Source organism: Stegostoma tigrinum, chromosome 7 (genome assembly GCF_030684315.1).
Source record: "Stegostoma tigrinum isolate sSteTig4 chromosome 7, sSteTig4.hap1, whole genome shotgun sequence".
Taxonomy (NCBI): Eukaryota; Metazoa; Chordata; class Chondrichthyes; order Orectolobiformes; family Stegostomatidae; genus Stegostoma; species Stegostoma tigrinum.
The window spans coordinates 6,573,676-6,593,134 of NC_081360.1; the positions used below are offsets into that span (position 1 = coordinate 6,573,676).

Genomic DNA, 19,459 nt, shown 5'->3' on the forward strand with positions numbered 1-19,459 from the left:
TCCCTAGCACTGTGGGGCAGCAGTGCTAACCACTGACCCACTGTGCTCTTCCTTGCTGGTATGTTGGTTAGGGCTTTTGAAGAGCCTGGCTTTTTGTTTTGAAGCAGGAATCAGGCCTCAGATGCCTGTCAGTAAATCCATGCTCACTATTAAAAAGAATTTGAAAGGACCTTGTGTCTGTTAACACTAAGCTAGAGCTACATGGTAGTCATTGCAACCTTATAACCCCTGGCCCCAAAATCGCATCTCACAATCCCCCAGTTGAGAATCTCTCCCCTCACCTCTGGAATTACCTAAATATCATGTCTCTGCTGCACTTTCCTCCTTCACAACATTCCTTAAAACTGCTCTGTTTGACCAGGTTTTAGCTCAGTTGCCCCAGTCTCTCCTTCAGTGGCTCAGCGTCAGATATTGCTTTATAAGATCTATGTGAGGCACTTTGGGATGTTTTATAGACCTGACACACACACACACACACACACACACACACACACACACACACACACACACACACACACACACACACACACACACACTCCCCCTGTAACACACAGACACTCCCCCACCACCCCGTTGCCGCTGGGGTACCTGCTTTCCCCCTTCTCATTTAGTCCGTCACTTAATTAAGCACATTTACCTCAGTCAGCAGCTGAACTAATGCCATACTGGCAGCTGGTGCAGTAGCTTCCAGGACGTGGAGCTGTTACGTTTCTGCTCAATGAGTACATGGGCACTATAGAGTGAAGGCAGGTTAACTTGTGATGAGAATATTATATCGCCAGTGCTGCCCACATCTCAGGAGCAAATTGTTTTAGACAAAGAGAACCCAAGATGCCATACCATTGCCTGCCTTGAGCATAGTCAGTGTCAATCTGTCTTGTTTTATTTCGAGTATTCCCCAGTCTCCCTCTGCCCCTTGAACCCCCTGACTGCCTGGCACAGTGAATTCCCACTATGTATTTAACACTGACAAGACTTTGTCTGTTCCTCTTTGCAGGAGTCGGAAAATTCAAATCCGCAACATTCCGCCTCATCTGCAGTGGGAGGTGAGTAGCCTGCAGAAGTTGGTAACCAACTATTGATTTATTTGTCTGTTTAAATGGCTTGAGTTCAGACTGTGTCCAATACACCTCGACAAGAGGTCATGGCTCCCTCTTGACGTGCTCGGAAAGTGTGTTTGGGGATTTCGGTGGGGGTTTGAGGGTGGGAAGGCAGGGCTAGGCACAGTTGGGATTTGATGCCAATCTGGAAAATGAGGGGGTAGCTTTCTCTTCATTCTTCTCTGAGATTGTAGGCATTTGTTGCCTGCCCCTAATTGACCATTGAATCAAGTGGCCACTTCACAGGGCAGTTAAAGAGTCAACCATTTTTGCTGTGGGTCTGGAGTCACATGAGGCCAGACACCAGGGAAGGACGGCTGATCTCCTTCCCTAAAAGGCATTAGTGAAAGAGATGATAGCTTCCACAGTCACCCTCAGTGAGAGAACTTTCAAATCCATTGGGTTTGAATCCCACCAGTTGCCATGTTGGGATTTGAATCTATTTCTCTTGAGAATTCCCCTGGGTCTCTTGATAACTTATCTAATGATATTACCATTGCGCCACTGTCTTCCTCCGTTGCTAGATGTACAGTTCTATGAGTTGAGGTATTGGAGAACTGAATGAGGATATTTATTTGACTTGATCTGTGACCAGGTGGATTGTATCTAAGCTTGTGGCTTTGCCTTGCAGTGTTGTCTGTTGCCTTTTTTTTAGAAGCTGTACGGAATTGACCACGATCAATGTTTTTAACCAATTGCTGAATAGTAGACAGGAAGAAACTTTTCCCCATGATGGTTGGATCCATGACTTGGAGGCATAGATGTAAGGTAACAGACAGAAGATTTAGAGGAGATGGGGAAAAAATGTTTTCACCCAGAGGGTGGTGGCAGTCTGGAACTCAGTACCTTTTTAAGAGTAGTAGAGTCAGAAACCCTCGTAGCATTTAAGTATTTAGATGTGTACTTGTGATGCCAAGGCATGCAAGACTATGAGCTAAGCTCTAGAAGATGGAATTAGAATATTCAGGCAGTTGTTTTTGACCAGTGTGGACACAATGGGCCGAAGGGCATTTTTCTATGCTGTGGATCTTTGTGACTGTATGACCAAAGGGACAGTGATTCAGAATGATCAGACAGAGCTCTGGTCACTGCCTGACCTGGTCCTTGGGAAGGGTGATTGAGGAGGACCAGTTTGAGACTCACTAATACAAGTATAGACAAGGCTGAAGCAGCCAGAAAGTCACAGATTGTCTCCCACCCTCCGGTATCCTGCAACCTCACCTAGAATTACTGTTAGAAACACAAAATACGATCATGCAGAGTCAGTATGACTTCATGAAGAGGCAGTCATTCCTTATGAATTTAATACTGTCATTTGTGGAGGTCACAAACAGGGTAGATGGAGCAGAACTGGTAGATGTAATACATTTGCATTTTCAACAAGCATTCACTGAAATAATGCACGTAAGGCTATTTAATAAGCCGACCATTGGTGTTGGACATAGTATATGAGCATGGATTGAGGATCAGCTAACTAATAAATGGCAACGAGTTAGAATTCCCTCCCTGTTGGCATTATAGGTCTACTGCAGCAGTTAAAGAAGGCAGCTCATCATCACCTTCTCAAGGTCAAGGCATAGATGCTGACCCAACCAGCAATGCTCACATCCCACAAATGAATATATTTTTAAAAAAATCCTCCAGGTGAGAACCTCACTGGGTCAGGTTTGAAAAGCTCAGCAAAGTAATTGAAGGAAGGTATGCAGAGGAGCAAACTGGCTCTCACTGATGTTGCAGTTTCCCTGCTGGCGCCAGGAGTTTGTGATATAGTGGAGGGGGAGAGAAGCAGTTTTTTCAGTTACTCATGGGATGTGGTAAGACTACCATTGCCTTAAGGTGGGCTACTCTGGGTGACCTTCTTGGCATTTTACGTAGCGGGTTTGGTACAACCTAGTGGTTTGCAATGTCACTTCAGAGGCAGTTTAAGAGTCCAGATTGGAATTGCAGTCACATGTTAGTGATTTGGACAACTTTGCAGCTAACCTTCACTGATGAGCATTCATCAGCTGGTTGGTGTTTTCATAGAACATAGAACATTACAGCACAGTACAGGCCCTTTGGCCCTCGATGTTGTGCCAACCTATCGTACCGATCTCAAGCCCATCTAACCTACACTATTCCATGTACATCCATATGCTTATCCAATGACGACTTAAATGTACCGAAAGTTGGCGAATCTACCACTGTTGCAGGCAAAGCGTTCCATTCCCTTACTACTCTCTGAGTGAAGAAACTACCTCTGACATCTGTCCTATATCTTTCACCCCTCAATTTAAAGCTATGCCCCCTCGTGCTAGCCGTCGCCACCCTAGGAATAAGGCTCTCCCTATCCACCCTATCTAACCCTCTGATTATTTTATATGTTTCAATTAAGTCACCTCTCAACCTTCTTCTCTCTAATGAAAACAGCCTCAAGTCCCTCAGCCTTTCCTCGTAAGGCCTTTCCTCGTAAGACCTTCCCTACGTACCAGGCAACATCCTCGTAAATCTCCTCTGCACCCTTTCCAAAGCTTCCACATCCTTCTTATAATGCGGTGACCAGAACTGTACACAATACTCCAAGTGCGGCCGCACCAGAGTTTTGTACAACTGTAGCATAACCTCTTGGTTCCAGAACTCGATCCCTCTATTCATAAAAGCTAAAACACTGTATGCCTTCTTAACAGCCCTGTCAACCTGGGTGGCAGCTTTCAAGGATCTGTGTACATGGACACGAAGATCTCTCTCCTCATCTATACTACTAAGAATCTTACCATTAGCCCTGTACTTTGCCTTCCGTTTACTCCTATCAAAGTGCAACACCTCACACTTGTATGCATTCAACTCCATTTGCCACCTCTCAGCCCAGCTCTGCAGCTTATCTATGTCTCTCTGCAACCTACAGCATCCTTCGTCACTATCCACAACTCCACCGACCTTAGTGTTGTCTGCAAATTTACTAACTCATCCTTCTACGCCCTCATCCAGGTCATTTATAAAAATGACAAACAGCAGTGGACCCAACACCGACCCTTGCGGTACACCACGAGTAACTGGTCTCCAGGATGAACATTTCCCATCAACCACCACCCTCTGTCTTCTTTCAGCAAGCCAATTTCTGATCCAAACTGCTATATCTCCCACGATTCCGTTCCTCCGCATTTTGTACGATAGCCTACTGTGGGGAACCTTATCGAACGCCTTGCTGAAATCCATATACACCACATCAACAGGTTTACTCTCATCTACCTGTTTGGTCATCTTCTCAAAGAACTCAATAATGTTTGTGAGGCACGATCTTCCCTTCTCAAAACCATGCTGACTATCCCTAATCAATTTATTCTTTTCTAGATGATTATAAATCCTATCCTTTATAACCTTTTCCAACACTTTACCAACAACTGAGGTAAGGCTCACTGGTCTATAATTACCAGGGTTGCCTCTATTCCCCTTCTTGAACAGGGGAACCACATTTGCTATCCTCCAGTCATCTGGCACTATTCCTGTAGACAATGACGAGTTAAAGATCAATGCCAAAGGCTCGGCAATCTCCTCCCTGGCTTCCCAGAGGATCCTAGGATAAATCCCATCTGGCCCAGGGGACTTATCTATCTTCACCCTCTGTAGGATTTCTAATACCTCTTCCTTGTGAACCTCAATCCCACCTAGTCTAGTAGCCTGTATCTCAGTATTCTCCTTGACAACATTGTCATTTTCTAGAGTGAATACTGTTGAAAAATATTCATCAAGTGGAAGTGACGAGTCAACTCTGCATGTTAAATCCCTGTTGTAGTTCTCACATTCTATATTGCTTTAACATACCTTCAGTCAGAACCATAACTGGACACTACTTTGGGTTATTTTATACTGTTTGGTTGAAAGTGTCTTTCCCTTCGTGTATTTCTGGAGTTAAAACCCATAAGGCCAATACTATCAGGTTTATGAGGCAAGGGCAATTAGATGTGTTCATCAGGTTACCCAAAAGTTGGGTTTTAGAAAGCTGTAAGAAGAAAACAATGGAGGTGCTAAGGGCTTTTGAAGAATTTGAAGTTCTGAGTAAAGAAGAGTGAGAGAAAGTGACATTACATCAAGATTTAATTTTAAGTGAGGGAGCAGAATAGGAAGAACATGTAAATCAGCTACAAAATATTTTTTGCATTGATTGGTGTGGCCTGAATTACTTTTCATTTTGTGAATCCGCTGGGTGCCTGAATACTTCATTTGCACCAATTTTTACCAAATTCCATCATGTATATCGTGGCTTATCTTCAAGGCCATGTTCACAAGAGTCATCTTTTGATTTCCAGATCTTGCTCCTGAAACCAGATTGAAATCTCAATGTGCTGTAGTGAGAATTGAACCTGTGGCCTGTAGGCAGGTGGTGCAACCACAGCAGCACTTGTGGCCTCATTTCATACTCTGTCAATGGAATGACTGATGGCTGTGTCCCCAAAGTATAGATGACATTTCTCAGCAGATCAGAGTCTGTTGGGACTTAGGTTTTAGAGTGTGGTTTTCTCCCAAGCTTCAACAACTGGCCATGTACTTGGAGACCCCTCTGTTATTTTACCTTTGACTGATGTTGGGTGCCTTAGTTGACTCTTTCTCCTCCCTAGTGACCTCTGCATTCCTCCCTTTGGCTGAATTTTAGGACTACTGTTGATCTATGTGTAATCTGAGGTTTGCTCCCATGATGAGCTTGGGAACTCACATTGGGGGCACACACACACACACACACACACACACACACACACACACACACACACACACACACACACACACACACACACACACACACACACACACACACACACACACACACACACACACACACCCCCCCCCATCCCCATCGTCCTGTACACCACTTGTAATCAGAAAACTATCAGTCTCCATATTCAAAGACTGAGCTTCCACAGACCTCAGTGGTAGAGAATTCCAAAGGTTCTGAGTACCTCCTGAGTAAAAATAATTCTCCTCTGTGCTAAGTGGCTCTTTCATTATTTCTAAATTATGCCTTCCAGTTCTAGACTTCCCAGCCAAGGGAAAACAGTTTCCCTGCGTCTCACTCTTTAGGTACAAAAATAAAATTGCTGGAGAACCTCAGCAGGTCTGGCAGCATCTGTGAAGGAGAAAACAGAGTTAACGTTTCAGGTCCAGTGACCCTTCCTCAGAACTGATGGTGACTGGGAAAACGTCAGTTTATATGCAGAAAGTGGGGAGGGGAAAAACGATAGGATAGAGCCCAAAGAGAGAGAAAGACAGTTGGACAGACAAAGGAGTTGCTAAACTAGGCCTGAAACGTCAGCTTTTGTGCTCCTGAGATGCTGCTGGGCCTGCTGTGTTCATCCAGCCTCACATTTCATTATCTTGGATTCTCCAGCATCTGCAGTTCCCATTATCACGCTAACGATCAGGCTGGGAGGGTGAATAGTTGTTAATGGGGACAGTTAGAGACAACTCTTTAGGTATTTTGTAAGCTTCAATGAGATTGTAGGTCACATCACATTCTATTAAACTCTAGAAAATATAGGATTAGTTCACCCAATCTCTCTTCATAGGACAGTCCTAATGTCCCAGGAACAACTCTGGTGATCCTTCATTGCACTTTCTCTATGACAAAAATATCTTTCCTGAGGTAAGGGGACCAAAACTGCATAGATGCTCCAGCAAGGGGAGGTTTCCACTCATTGGAAGGCCTGGACCTCAGACATTCGGACCAAGATTGCTTTGGTTGCCATGGTGTAATAGGAGCACGTGGGTTTCTGACCACTGCGATCTGAGTTCAAGTCTGGAGGCAGCCTATTTTCTGGTCCAGTTAGTGCTCAGCCTCGGGAAGTCACGTTTTAGGATACTGATTATGGATGATCAGCTCTGTTGAAATGCAAAAAAAAAGTATATAATCAAAAAAGCAAAATAACAAATGCAAAGATTATAGCCAGACCCTCCTGAGATAAACATGAAGCTGGCAAAAGAAATGAAACGGATGACAAAGTCACCACTAAAGAATCCAGAAACCTCATGGTTCAGGATAGCAAGCTTAGGAAAAGAATTTCTGGTGTAGGTGAACGGAAGTGGCAGGAGACTGAAGTAGTGCAGAGCGACCTCACATGACATTTCTTTGCAAACGATTTTGTCGAGGATAATGCCCCCACCCCACCTCCACCACCCCCTACCTTGCTGTCTTTTCTGACTGTGTTACTCTCCTGTCTGTCTCAGTGACACTGTGGTGATGATCCTGATTGTCTGGCTGACATGGTGTGACTGTCTGTGTCTGTCGGTCTGGATGACACGTTGTAACACTCTGACTGTCTGGTTCACACAGTGCAACACTCCTCAATGTCTGGGTGACATGGTATGACTGTCCTGTCTGTCTGGGTGACATGATATAACTGACTAGATGACACAGTGCCACACTCTGTCTGACTGTCTGGGTGACCACAGTATGATGCTCCTCTCTCTGTTGTTTTCAGGTATTGGATGGGCTCCTGGCTGAACATGGCACAGTGGAGAATGTGGAACAAGGTATGGAGATGTAAGGGGATAGTGGTGAGTTCTTCTCTCTGGTATATCATTCTAAAGCACCATTGGAACATAAGGTCCTGAGTAACTAGACCAATCTGTCGGCACTGTCCTCTTCTGCCAAACAGTTCAATCATGGCTGTTGTCTATCTGATCTCCACCTTGTGCTGCTTGATGCAGATTTGATGATCTAATGACTGGAGCTCAGATTATCCGGGAGCCACAACAAACTGTGGAAAATCTGCAGATTTACATTCTCCTTATGTTTTTCTGGTTTGCTCCTGAACAATCAGGCTCTGGTTTTGAAATAATATCGCTGTGTTTGCGATTATCCCCTTCAAAACTGGCCAAGCAGTTCACTGCCCAGTAATAAAGGGGTCGGACGGGAAATGAAAAGCAGTTTATGTCTACCTCTGTTCTGAATTAACAGTTTAAACCCTCATGTTATTGTTATGAAACTGAGCTGGACCTTTATCTGGGCAGATGTGGTCTCCACAGTTACAGCACAGTCTCCTTCCCCTTTAAGATTCAGCATCTAATCTTATTGACAGCTTCCAGTTGCTTCTGTGCAACTGACGTGAAATCCTTAGACCAGTAGTTATCTGGTTATCCTCTCTCCCACACGTTTCTAAAATAACAGAGACCCTCAGTAATTTTCCAGTTTGACCATATAGTCCTCGAACTGTGGGAACATTTACAATTGTCTCATCAACTCTGTGAGTGTGTGTGTGAATGTCAGTGAGTGTGTATTTTAATGTGCATGTAAATAGCATTTTCTAAATGATGAGGTGTGAGCTGGGTTTAAAAATGCAGTTGGTTGAAGGAGGAAAATCTCGTCCGGAGATTTGTGTGGCTTATGCTTTGGCAAAGAGTAAGACAGTTGAGCAAGAGGATTACACAGGGTATGTGCCAGTGGAACAAACCATTTAACATCCAGTCAGTCCATGCAAGTGTTCATACTTCGTTTGAGCCATCTCCCAGCCCCTGTGTCCATTCGTGTCTCCCCCATCTGCCTACCTAGCTTCACTTTAGCTGTTTGCTTACTCTATGGTAGCAGCTGGTTGTACAGTTTCAGGATGAAGAGGGTTTGTCTTTACATTGATTACAGTCTGTACTCTCTCTATCTGCTGTTAATGAAGTGTTCATGTTTCAAGTGCTTCCTCAGGTTCAGCATCCTCCCACACTAGTCCACTTCCCCATCCCACACAGATTCGCCTTAGCCTTTGAAGAGAGAGCATTCTCAGTATGTTTGTCCTTCCCCTCAAATGGATGAATCATTCCATTCTGTTCTTATTTGTTGTGAGTTACACCTTCTCCCATGCCACTATGTCCTGTTTATGACAGAGTAACCACACTGGACTGTGCAAGATAAAACCAAACTTTGATACAAGTTTACGTACAACATCCCCAACTGGCCACTTGCATTGGTCTAAACACACTCTCGCACTCTCGCGCGCGCACTCATGCTCACACACACGCGTTCTCATATGCACACTGTCTCATGCGCACTCTCTCACACACATGCAATCTTACACACACAGTCAATCTCACACACTGATACATATGCACTCTCACATACATGTACTTCCTCACACACTCTCTCACTGATGCACACGCTTTCTTTCACATATGGACACACATGGACTTACACTCTGACTCAAACATGCACACTGACTCAATCACTCCTGCTTGTGTACACTCGCTCTCTCACATTGATACACAGACACTCATTCTCTCACATACAGATGCACACTGATTCACACTCTTTCTCACAGTCTTTGTCTCTCTCACTGTCAGAAACACACTCATTCTTACTGTACACACACACCCACACACACCACACACGCACTGCATACATTCACACCCACACTGTGGGCAGGTGCCCAATCTGATGCAGCCCATAAAGTAGCTCGAGCCTGTGTTCCTGATCCACTTACTGCAGCCCCCACTCTGTCAGGAGGCCTGAGGTACCATGCTTACAAACAAATGTACTTGCATGTTGTAGCCCAGAGCTGTGCATTCTAATGGCAAGAGGCTCCATTCAGTCCCCATAACACATGGCTGACCAAGAATCTCACTTGCGCTGTCACTGCCTGACGTAAGTGTGTGTTTGGAAGAGTACTTGATGTGTTCAGTCATGTTATAACTACCCTTAATTGGACACCAAAACCTGGAGTGAGACTGTGACCCAGTGCTCCTGGCTCAAGAGACATGGTCACTACCTACTGCCCCCACAGCTTCTTCCCCCTTTACTCCTGCTGTCTGCTTTCTGCCTTATGAGTCATCCTGTGACTCCCTCTCTGTTTGTGGATTTGATGAAATCTCATTGGATGTCCCCTGGTAAACTGGACATATCAGATCTACACACTGCCCTTGTCTACAGTCTGTCTAAAGAACTTAGTGAGGGGGGTTCAGCATGACATTGCTTTTTGGAATCCAGGCTGACTATTTACTGTTTTATTTTTGGATGCAAGATATCATTCTGTTTTCTCCTTTAGGAGGTGTTCCATTATTGCCCATTCTAACATCGGAAACAGGAGCCAGAGTAGGTCATTCCGAAATTTGAGCCTGCTCCCCCATTCAAAATGATCATGGCTGACCATACAGCTCAGTCTCCTGTTCCTGATTTCACCCATACCACTTGGTACCGTTAGCCCTAAGAACTATATTTAACTTCTTCCTGAAAACACTGGATGTTTTGCTGTCTCTTCATACATTTGTTCTGCCATCCAAGGAATCAGTTTTGATTGAGTCTAAACGTTTGTTGTACTCTCTCCATAGTCAGAACATCCTTCCTCAGATAAAGAGACTAAAGCTCCACAGAATATTCCAACTGTGGTCTCATGGATGTTACACTAATTGACCTATAATTCCCTAGGCATGCTCCAATTCTGTTCCTACTTCAGGTATAACTGTAATGTTGTGCCCAGCCCTCTGGCACCGCATCGTCTTCTAACTTCTGCTATTTCTTTAAGTTCTGAATCAGAATCACAGATTCAATGGAGGCATCATATCTGCAGGAGTTTGCTGAATGAACAGTTCACCTCTATAGTTCTAGCATAGCCACCTCCCGTTCCTGCCCCTTCCCCCTATAACCCTTCACCTTCTTCTTTTTCAGATAATATGTTTAATTGCCTCATTTGTACTAGTATCATGTCCACCCCTCTGTTGGTGTATTCACCTAATGTCTCTCCCTGGTTAGAGAGGACGCAGTGGCTAGTGGCGTTATTACTAGACTAGTAATTGAGCAAGTCAGCTAATGTTTTGAGGGCTTAGGTTCAAATCCTGCCACAGTAAATAGTGGAATTTGAATTCAATGTTTAAAAAGTCTAGTGACAGTGAAACTATTGCCAATTGTTAGAAAGACCCATCTGGATCACTATTGTCCTTGAAGGAAGGAAATCTGCCATCCTTACCTGGTCTGGCCTACATGTGACTCCAGACTCTCAGGAATGTGGCTCACTCTTAGCTGCCCTCTGAAAAGGCCTAGACAGCTGTCACAATGTCTGGAAAAAGGAATGAAACTGACAGACATGAACCTACTACAAATTGAAGGCAAGTCATGCCACCACCCCCTCAAGGACAACTAGGGATGGGCAATAAGTGTTGGCTCAGCATTGAAATGAATAAATTTGTATATTCCCATACCTGGATAAAAATAATGGTAAAGCAAGATAGGTTTCCTGGGGTAATTCGATCTTGACCATTCCATTGCAATCAAGCCTTCGCAGCCTTCCTCTCTGTGACTGTAGTGTACAATGTTTTCTGTTTCTTGACAGTTTGGTTTCAACGTTTGAAGCACCAAGTGTCTTGGTTTAAATGTAGTGAAAGGATCTGAACTGGCCCAGTGCTGCTGCGATATTCTAGGTTCTCCCCATTAAATGGGGAATTGCAGTGTAGGAGGAGTAGAGAAGTAAAGATCCACAGCTCACAGAGTAGGATTGAAAAACTTAGTGTGTGAAAGAGTTGCTACAGAAGGAATCCAGAAACTGAACAAGTTATTATTCCATCCTCGATTCGTCCAGGAAGTATGAAAGAATAATTTTAAAAAGAGGTTTACTCACCCATGGGAAGTGAGTATTATTGGCCAAGCCAGCATTTATTGCCTGTCCTAAGTTGCCCTTGAGAAGGTGATGATGAGCTCCCTTCTTGAACCACTGCAGTCCAGACATTGTACGTAAACCCACAATGTCCTTTGGGAGGGAATTCCGGGATATTACAGTAAGGTGCTGCCTGAGAATCTTGGATGAATGTCTGCATTGCATCTTGTTGGTAGTACACACTGCTGCTACTGAATGTTGATTGTGGAGGGTGTGGATGTTTGTAGATGTGGTGCCAATCCAGCGGGCTGTTTAGTCCTGTATGGTGCCAAGTTTCTTGAGTGTTGTTGGCTACACCCATCCAGGCAAGTGGGTACTATTCCATCACACGCCTGAACTGTGCCTTGTACAGCCAAAGGCCTGGATGTGTGCATTATTTGGTGTTCTGCTCCATTGGGCCATCTATGGCTAATACTGTCCCGATGCCATACAGGGAAGTATCACGTGTCAATGCCAGATCTCACTTGGGATCATAGTGTGCCAATACCTTAGAGGATGATGGCTGTTCCTTCACTTCCCTGAAAGCTGGGGCTTGGCCGCCCAACCATTTCCAAGGCTGATCCTTTCTTTTCAGAGTTGATGCAAAGGTGCTAGGATGGAGGCCAGGTTATGTATGAACTTCCTGTAATGATTCACCAGCCCAAGGAAAGACCTAATCTCTGGTACAGAAGTGAGAGCTGGGAAACCTTTGATCCCCCTCACTTTACCTTCCAACAGGTGTAACCCAGTCTTGTCAACTCTGTTGTCCAAGTAGGTCACTTGGGTGCCTGGAATATCTGGTTTTCCTTTCTAAGGCATATGCTGACGTGGGAGAAATGTCTAAGGACAACTTCTGTAAGTTGTCCTTATTGGTGCCCCCAGTTATTAACATATGAACTAGATAAAGGGCAACCTGGGGTAGACTTTGTAAAATGTTCTCCATCACCCACTGAAAAATTTCACAGGCTGATGATACGCCAAATGGCAGTCTCATACATTAGGATAAGCCTTATGGATATTAAATGTAGCCTACATCTGGGAATCCTCATCTGTCTGCAGTTGCAAGTATGCATGGACGCATGGTTCATGTCCAGTTTCATGAAGGACAGCCCCTGCCCTGCCAGATTTGTGTGTAAATGCTCTGAGCAAACGATTAGATTTTTATTCAGCTGTGAGAAGTGGTTTACCATTGGTTTAAAATCCCCATAAAGGCAAGCTGATCTGTCGGATTTCACAAGTCTGCCCATTTTGCAAACTGGATCAGTTTGATGATTCCATTGCTATGCAGCCTCCTGACTTCTGCCTCTACTTTTGCCCGCAGGCAAGTAGCACTGGGCAGGGTCTTGTAGAATCGTGGAATTGCTTCCTGGCCAATGCGCAAGGTGGCCTAGGCTCTTCTGATAGTCCTCAGACTTCCCTGAAAAACATCTGGGTATTTAGTTAGAGCTTCGGTCAGGCAGCCATTTTCTAATTAAAACCGTTCAGCCAATCTTGGTGAATCTCTCACAGCCAAATTCTTCCCATCAAGCTCAGCCTTTTACTACAGTCAGCGGTTAATGAACCAGTTACTTTTCATAAGAGACCAGAACCGAATTTGTACCCTTAATCTGTTAAAGCTTCCCAGTACATGTTCTCAGTCTAGCAGGGACCTTTCTGCAAACTTAAGGTTTGAAGTCCAGTGCAAATTTTCTCAAAGACTGGTTCTGTGATCACTGAAATGGCCCTGCTGGCCTCAACTTCGTTTAGAACCTGTTAACCATTTCGCCAGATGTTTGTTTTGTTTGATTTGGATATTGCCAAACAATTTAACTTTTTCCAAACCAGATGTAGGTGGCCTTTCCAGGGTATAGAATTTCCTGGATACTGGCATATGAGTTCTGTTACTCAGTTTTAGGTCTAGTGGGACTCTTGCTGTCTCAAGTCCACATACCGGCAACAGCTACAATGGCTTCCTGGCCTGGACCCTGAAGAAAATCTTAACTGTTTGGCTGAGGCTTGGCTTTCTTTTGGGGTTTTGCTGTGGACTGACCCAGAGTTGCTCTGTTCAGGGTATGCAATTGCCTTCACTAAAGTGGTGTTCCCCGAGCTCAATCAGCCTGGCGAAGGTGTCCACTTCCATTGGAATACTGTCCAACCCATTTTCCAATGACAAAGCCTAGTGTAGTTCCTGTTCAAAGTCCAGTTGGGTTTCAGCTAGAAGGTGCTTTTGCATGGTTACACCATTAACCCCACTCTCATCAGTGCTGAAATAACTCCGTAGAGGCCAGTATCCTGTCATCGTGTCACCCTTTATTCACACATGGAGACTCCTTGACATTGTTCCAGCTTCCTCACAGCCAGCTCTCAGAGTGAACAGGATGTCTGACACTCCTGTTCTTATCTGTCAGCCAGGGCTCCCTGATTGGACCAGATTAACACCTGGGTAACCTCGTTACATCACTACAGATGGTGGACAGGGTTTGGGGAGTCAGGAGGTGAGTTACTTATTGCAGTATTCCTAGCCTCTGACCTGCTTTGGTAGCCACTGTGCTTATGTGGCAAGTTCAGTTCAGTTTCTGGACAATGGTAACCCTCAGGGCATTTGTTTTGAAGAATGAGTGGGCAACAAGATGGAGTATAAATTGGGAATGATGAAATTATTCACTTTGCACATCAGAATAAAGCAAAATTTTTTTAAAACATGTGAATCTTGCCCGTAATGTTTGAAGACTGTGGCATCCCTGTGAAACTTGATCCTACAGTTTCAGTAGACGTGACTGCTGGTAAAACATTAAATTGGTGTTGGGGGGTAATTTAATGGGATTTGTTGGCTGACAGCAGGCTTGGGGTTGGACATCATTGGCTGGGAGCAGGCATGGGGTTGGGCATCATTGGCTGAGAACGGGCTTGGGTATGGCAATCACTGGCTGAGAGTAGGCTTGGGATTGGTGGTCATTGACTGAGAACAGGCTTGGGTACGGCGTTCACTGTCTGTGAGCAGGCTTGGGGTTGGCGATGATTGGCTGTGAGCAGGCTTGGGGTTGGCGATGATTGGCTGTGAGCAGGCTTGGGGTTGGCGGTCACTGGCTGTGAGCAGGCTTCGGGTTGGCGGTTATTGGCTGAGAGCAGGTTCGGATTGGTGGTCACTGGCCGAGAGCAGGCTTCAGGCTGGCGGTCAGTGGCTGAGAGCAGGCTTGGGGTTGGCAATCATTGGTTGAGTGCAGGCTTGGAGTTACCACCAGGTTTAAGATGTTAGGTTGGATTTGTCAGATGGACTTAGTGAAGTCTGCTGATGGTGTGATTGGAGGATCCAGTGTGAACCATCTCCCACTGCGCCTCCACATTGAGGTGACAATTCTGAATGGGTGAGAAACCTTGCAATGACTTTGCTTCTTAGAAAGAAAGATTTAGATTTATGTTGCACATTTCATGCCCTCGAGTGGTTCCAAAGCACTTTACAGAAGTATTTTATCAAGTGTAATTGTCTAGTGATATTGGATATACGTCAGACAATCACTCTGCAGTAAACTGCCTTAGCAGCAATGTCTTAGATTCTGTTTTTTTTATATAGTAGTGTTGTTTGAGAAATTACATGTTGCTCAGGATGCGCGAGTTGGGGAGAACTCGCCCGCAGTACTTAGCAAAATAGAGCTGTGGGATATTTGCCGTGCCCTCAGAAGAGCTTTCAACATTCTACCGGAAAGGTGACACTTCTGACGTGGCCACGCTCCCCCAGCACGACGCTGGATTATGTATGTTCCTGTTCCTGCCTGAACTCACCACCCAAAGCCTACGTTGACAGTCAGATCATGCCAGAGGCTAATACAGCCCCTGTTTTAGACCAGTCCTGTGAGGCAGCCTCAGGTCAAGCTTCACACAGCAGTAATGGGAGTGTGCAGAAGTGTCTGAACTGAGATAGGTGGGACAAAGCCACCAAGCATCAGACCTTGAGTAATCTGTATATCCCACTTTGGCAACCACTTATGGATTGGCCAAGCCTGGACTTTTAGATGAGTCCACTCTATACTGACTAGTTTCCAGGGCCGATAATTTGGCTGGTGCCCAGAGAGCCAATTGATCTTCCTTTGACTACCTTCCAGTGAGAGAACTGGGCAGAGGGAGGCACCTTATTGAATAACAGTAGCCCATTTTTCACTTCCCAACCACGAACCATTGAGCAGAAACTGCAAGGCCTAGAGTTTTACCCTAATCCGCTGAATGATAGGGGCTTTGCTGAAGGTGGGTAACTGCTGCACAGTGCCGGCGAAGATGGTGTTGGGGGGATGACTGTGATGAGTTGTCCCAGGTTGGTCTACACAGACAGCTGACATTCTTTTCTTCCTCCTCTCTCAGTTAATACGGACAGTGAGACGGCGGTCGTCAACGTGACATATGAAACAAAGGAACACGCGAAGATGTAAGTGATGAACGTCGCGTGGAGAAACGTTGAAAGGGGTCGCCTGTTGTCTCCAAATTCCTCTCCATTTTCAAATGCGTTGTACTCCTTTCAGCCTAATGTGGCTGTATTGCCGCTGTCTTGTCCTTTGGACATTGCTCACACTCACTGACATTACTTCATAAAGTATTGTACCTCAGTGTTACACACTCTGACAGCTCTGTCCCCTCTAGTACTGTACCTCAGCATTAAACAGTGTTAGACCTGTCCCCACCAGTATTGTACCAAGTGTTATACAGTGACAAACCTGTACTGTACCCCAGTGTTGTACAGTGATAGAACTGTCCCCACCAACAGAGTAACCTAACATTATACAATAACAGAGATAACAAAGCGTAGAGCTGGATGAACACAGCAGTTTAAGCAGCATCAGAGAAGCAGGAAAGCTCACGTTTCGGGTCTAGACCCTTCTTCAGAAATGGGGGAGGGGTAGGGGATTCTGAAATAAATAGGGAGAGAAGGGGATGTGAATAGAAGATGGATAAAGGAGAAGATAGCTGGAGAGGAGACAGACAGGTCAAAAAGATCCAGGGTGGAGCCAGTAAAAATGAGTGTAGGTGTGGAGTTAGGGGGCCATAGGTCAGTCCAGGGAGGATGGACAGGTCAAGGGGGCGGGATGAGGCTCATAGGTAGGAGATGGGGTGGGGCTTGAGGTGGGAGGAGTGGATAGGTGGGAGGAAGGACAGGTTTGGGAGGCGGCGACAAACTGGGCTGGTTTTGGGATGCCATAGCGGGAGGGGAGATTTTGAAGCTTGTGAAGTCCACATTGATACCATTGGGCTGCAGGGTTCCCAAGCGAAATATGAGGTGCTGTTCCTGCAGCCTTCAGGTGGCATCATTGCGGCACTGCAGGAGGCCCAGCATGGACATGTCTCCCGAGGAGTGGGAGGGGGCATTGAAATGGTTTGCAACTGGGAGGTGCAGTTGTTTTTTGTGAAGCGAGCTTAGGTGTTTCACAAAGTGGTCCCCAAGCCTCTGCTTGGTTTCCCCGATGTAGAGGAGGCCACATTGGGACAGCGGATACAGTATACCACATTGGACAGATAAGAAGGTGTAGAGCTGGATGAACAAAGCAGGCCAAGCAGCACCAGAGGAGCAGGAAAGCTGACGTTTCTGGTTTGGACCCTTCTTCAGACTATCGCTCATGCCACTTTAGCAGATATGCAGGTAGACATCTGTTTGATATGGAAGGTCTTCTTGGGGCCCCGGATGGGGGTGAGGGGGTAGGTGTAGGGGCAGGTGTAGCATTTCCTCCGGTTGCAGGGAAAAGTGCCGGGGGTGGTGGGGCTGGTGGGGAACGTGGAGCGGATGAGAGAATCGGGGAGACAGTGGTCCCTCCGGAAAGCAGATAAGGGTGGGGACGGAAAAAATGTCTTTGGTGGTGGAGTCGGGATGCAGATGGTGGAAGTGCCGGAGGATGATGCTTTGGATTCGGAGGTTGGTGGGGTGGTGGGGACCATGTTTTGGTTGTTATTACAGACCTGTTCCCACCAGTATTGTATCCCAGTGTTGTATCATGGCAGACCTGCCCACACCAATACTGTACCCCAGTGATATACAATCACAGACCTGTTCCCACCATTACTATACACTAGTGTTAGAAAGTCACAGAACTATCCCCACCAGTACTGTAGCCCAGCATTATACAGCGACAGACCTGTCCTCAGCTGTACTCTCTGAACAACAAAGGGAGCTCATGAACATCACACCTGAAAACGACATTGTAATGTTACATGTATTCACATTGAGCATGCCTCAGGCAGCTGCTGTATGTGGGCCTGGACTGTGACTGTTTCGTAACCCTCTGTACTTTGTCGTATCAAAGCATTGTTCCTCAGTGAAATGCAGGTGAGCAATCAGAACACGTTAGTTGTGGATCTCCATCCAACAGGGTAGAGTGCAGACTGTTCGACTCGATGTGATGTGTTTTTGTTTCCTTGTTTTTCTCTCGATTTATTTCCACACTCCTTTTTGGCTGATGAGACACATTGTACAGTCAAGTGATCCATGCGAGAGCCACCAACTGGACACCGATGAGGGAGCTATTATACCCTCTGAGGGGGCACGGTGTAAACCCTCTCCGGGGGCCTGGGGTTTAACGTGCCACCTGGAAGATAGTTCCTGCGACAGTGCTGCAGTTCATCAGTGATGCAGCAGACCGGTGCCTGAGCCCCACGTCAGTCTGTCTCTTGAGGCAGGACTGTTGCTGACTGACCTCTCGCAGGCTGCTGGCAGAGGACTGAAATGGGCAAGGTAATTTGAGCTGGCTTGTTAGCCTCTGCTACAGTGATCTGAACCCACTTGATCTCCCACCGATGGCAGAGACTGTGCTGACTGCAGCCTGAAGAACATTCAGATTGGAGACCCGTTGGGAATGTCAAGGGGCACGGGGCAGACACTGACCCCCAGGACATGAGTCAGTGTCAGCCTGTGTCCCAGGTCACCTGGCCCGTACAGGGCACTGAGATAGCTAAGGGGTGGAGGGTGGGGTGCAGTGGTCTTCCAGGTGAGTGGACCCCCACCCCTTCTGGTCAGATCTCCCTCTGTCCATCTGGCTGGAGAGTGCTGCATGCAGTAATCCCATGTATTCGTAGACTGGGTCAGTTCACGGGTTTCTGGAAGAAGCAGTTTTCCATGCTTACCTTGAATGTTTGCAGACCCCCACACCCCCAATTTTAATGTTGATCATTTCGAAGGGAATTGTTTAGGACCTGTAGTTGCACTTCAGGCCCATGCTCCTGATCCAGGGCACACTGTGTGGGCCAAAGTAATCACTAACCAATTCAGGCAGCAGGCCTTAAAATGGGAGCCGCTACCTGACAATCTGCCCCTCGTGGTCTGGTTGGGCGGAATTTCCCGTCTACTGAGGCTGTGAATAAATGTTGGCGGCGAGGGGAGGGGATTTGGGGGTGGAGGGTGGTGCCTGAGGATTCCCTGAGTTTCTGGGTGGATGGAGTGATTGAAGTGTGAAACCCTGTGTTATCTCGCAGTGCAGTTGAGAAGCTGAATGGACACCAGTTTGAAAGGTACGCGCTGAGGGTCTCCTACATCCCTGACGAGGAGGCCATGCAGCCCCCGGCCCCGAGGGTGCGGCGCGGGCCCGGGGGCCGCTCCAGCCGGGATCACGGCCACTCGCCCGGACCCCCGCCCCTGCCCAAGCAGATGGACGTGCCCCTCCGCATCCTGGTGCCCACCCAGTTTGTGGGCGCCATCATCGGCAAAGAAGGACTGACCATCAAGAACATCACCCAGCAGACCCAGTCCAAGTAAGCAGCCATGCTGCGGGCATCAGTGGGGAAGGGGAAGAGGCTGTGCAGGGGTTGGGCGGCGATTGGGAAGGGTGAGGC

The 19,459-nt window shown here is 46.4% G+C and overlaps 1 protein-coding gene across 11 annotated transcripts in view; it reads left to right on the forward strand.

The window, feature by feature from the left end:
* LOC125454194 (insulin-like growth factor 2 mRNA-binding protein 2) overlaps positions 1–19,459 on the forward strand; it is a 292,393-nt gene that overhangs the window by 70,459 nt on the left and 202,475 nt on the right. For 9 of the 11 annotated variants that reach the window (XM_048534702.1, XM_048534709.1, XM_048534705.1 and 6 more), the window contains exons 3-6: positions 998–1,046; positions 7,550–7,601; positions 16,010–16,073; positions 19,103–19,378. In XM_048534702.1, the coding sequence (XP_048390659.1) occupies positions 998–1,046; positions 7,550–7,601; positions 16,010–16,073; positions 19,103–19,378 (441 nt within the window). Of the gene's footprint in view, positions 1–997; positions 1,047–7,549; positions 7,602–16,009; positions 16,074–17,404; positions 18,366–19,102; positions 19,379–19,459 lie in introns of those variants that run through there. The other 2 variants (XM_048534713.2, XM_048534714.2) reach the window with 2 other exon arrangements.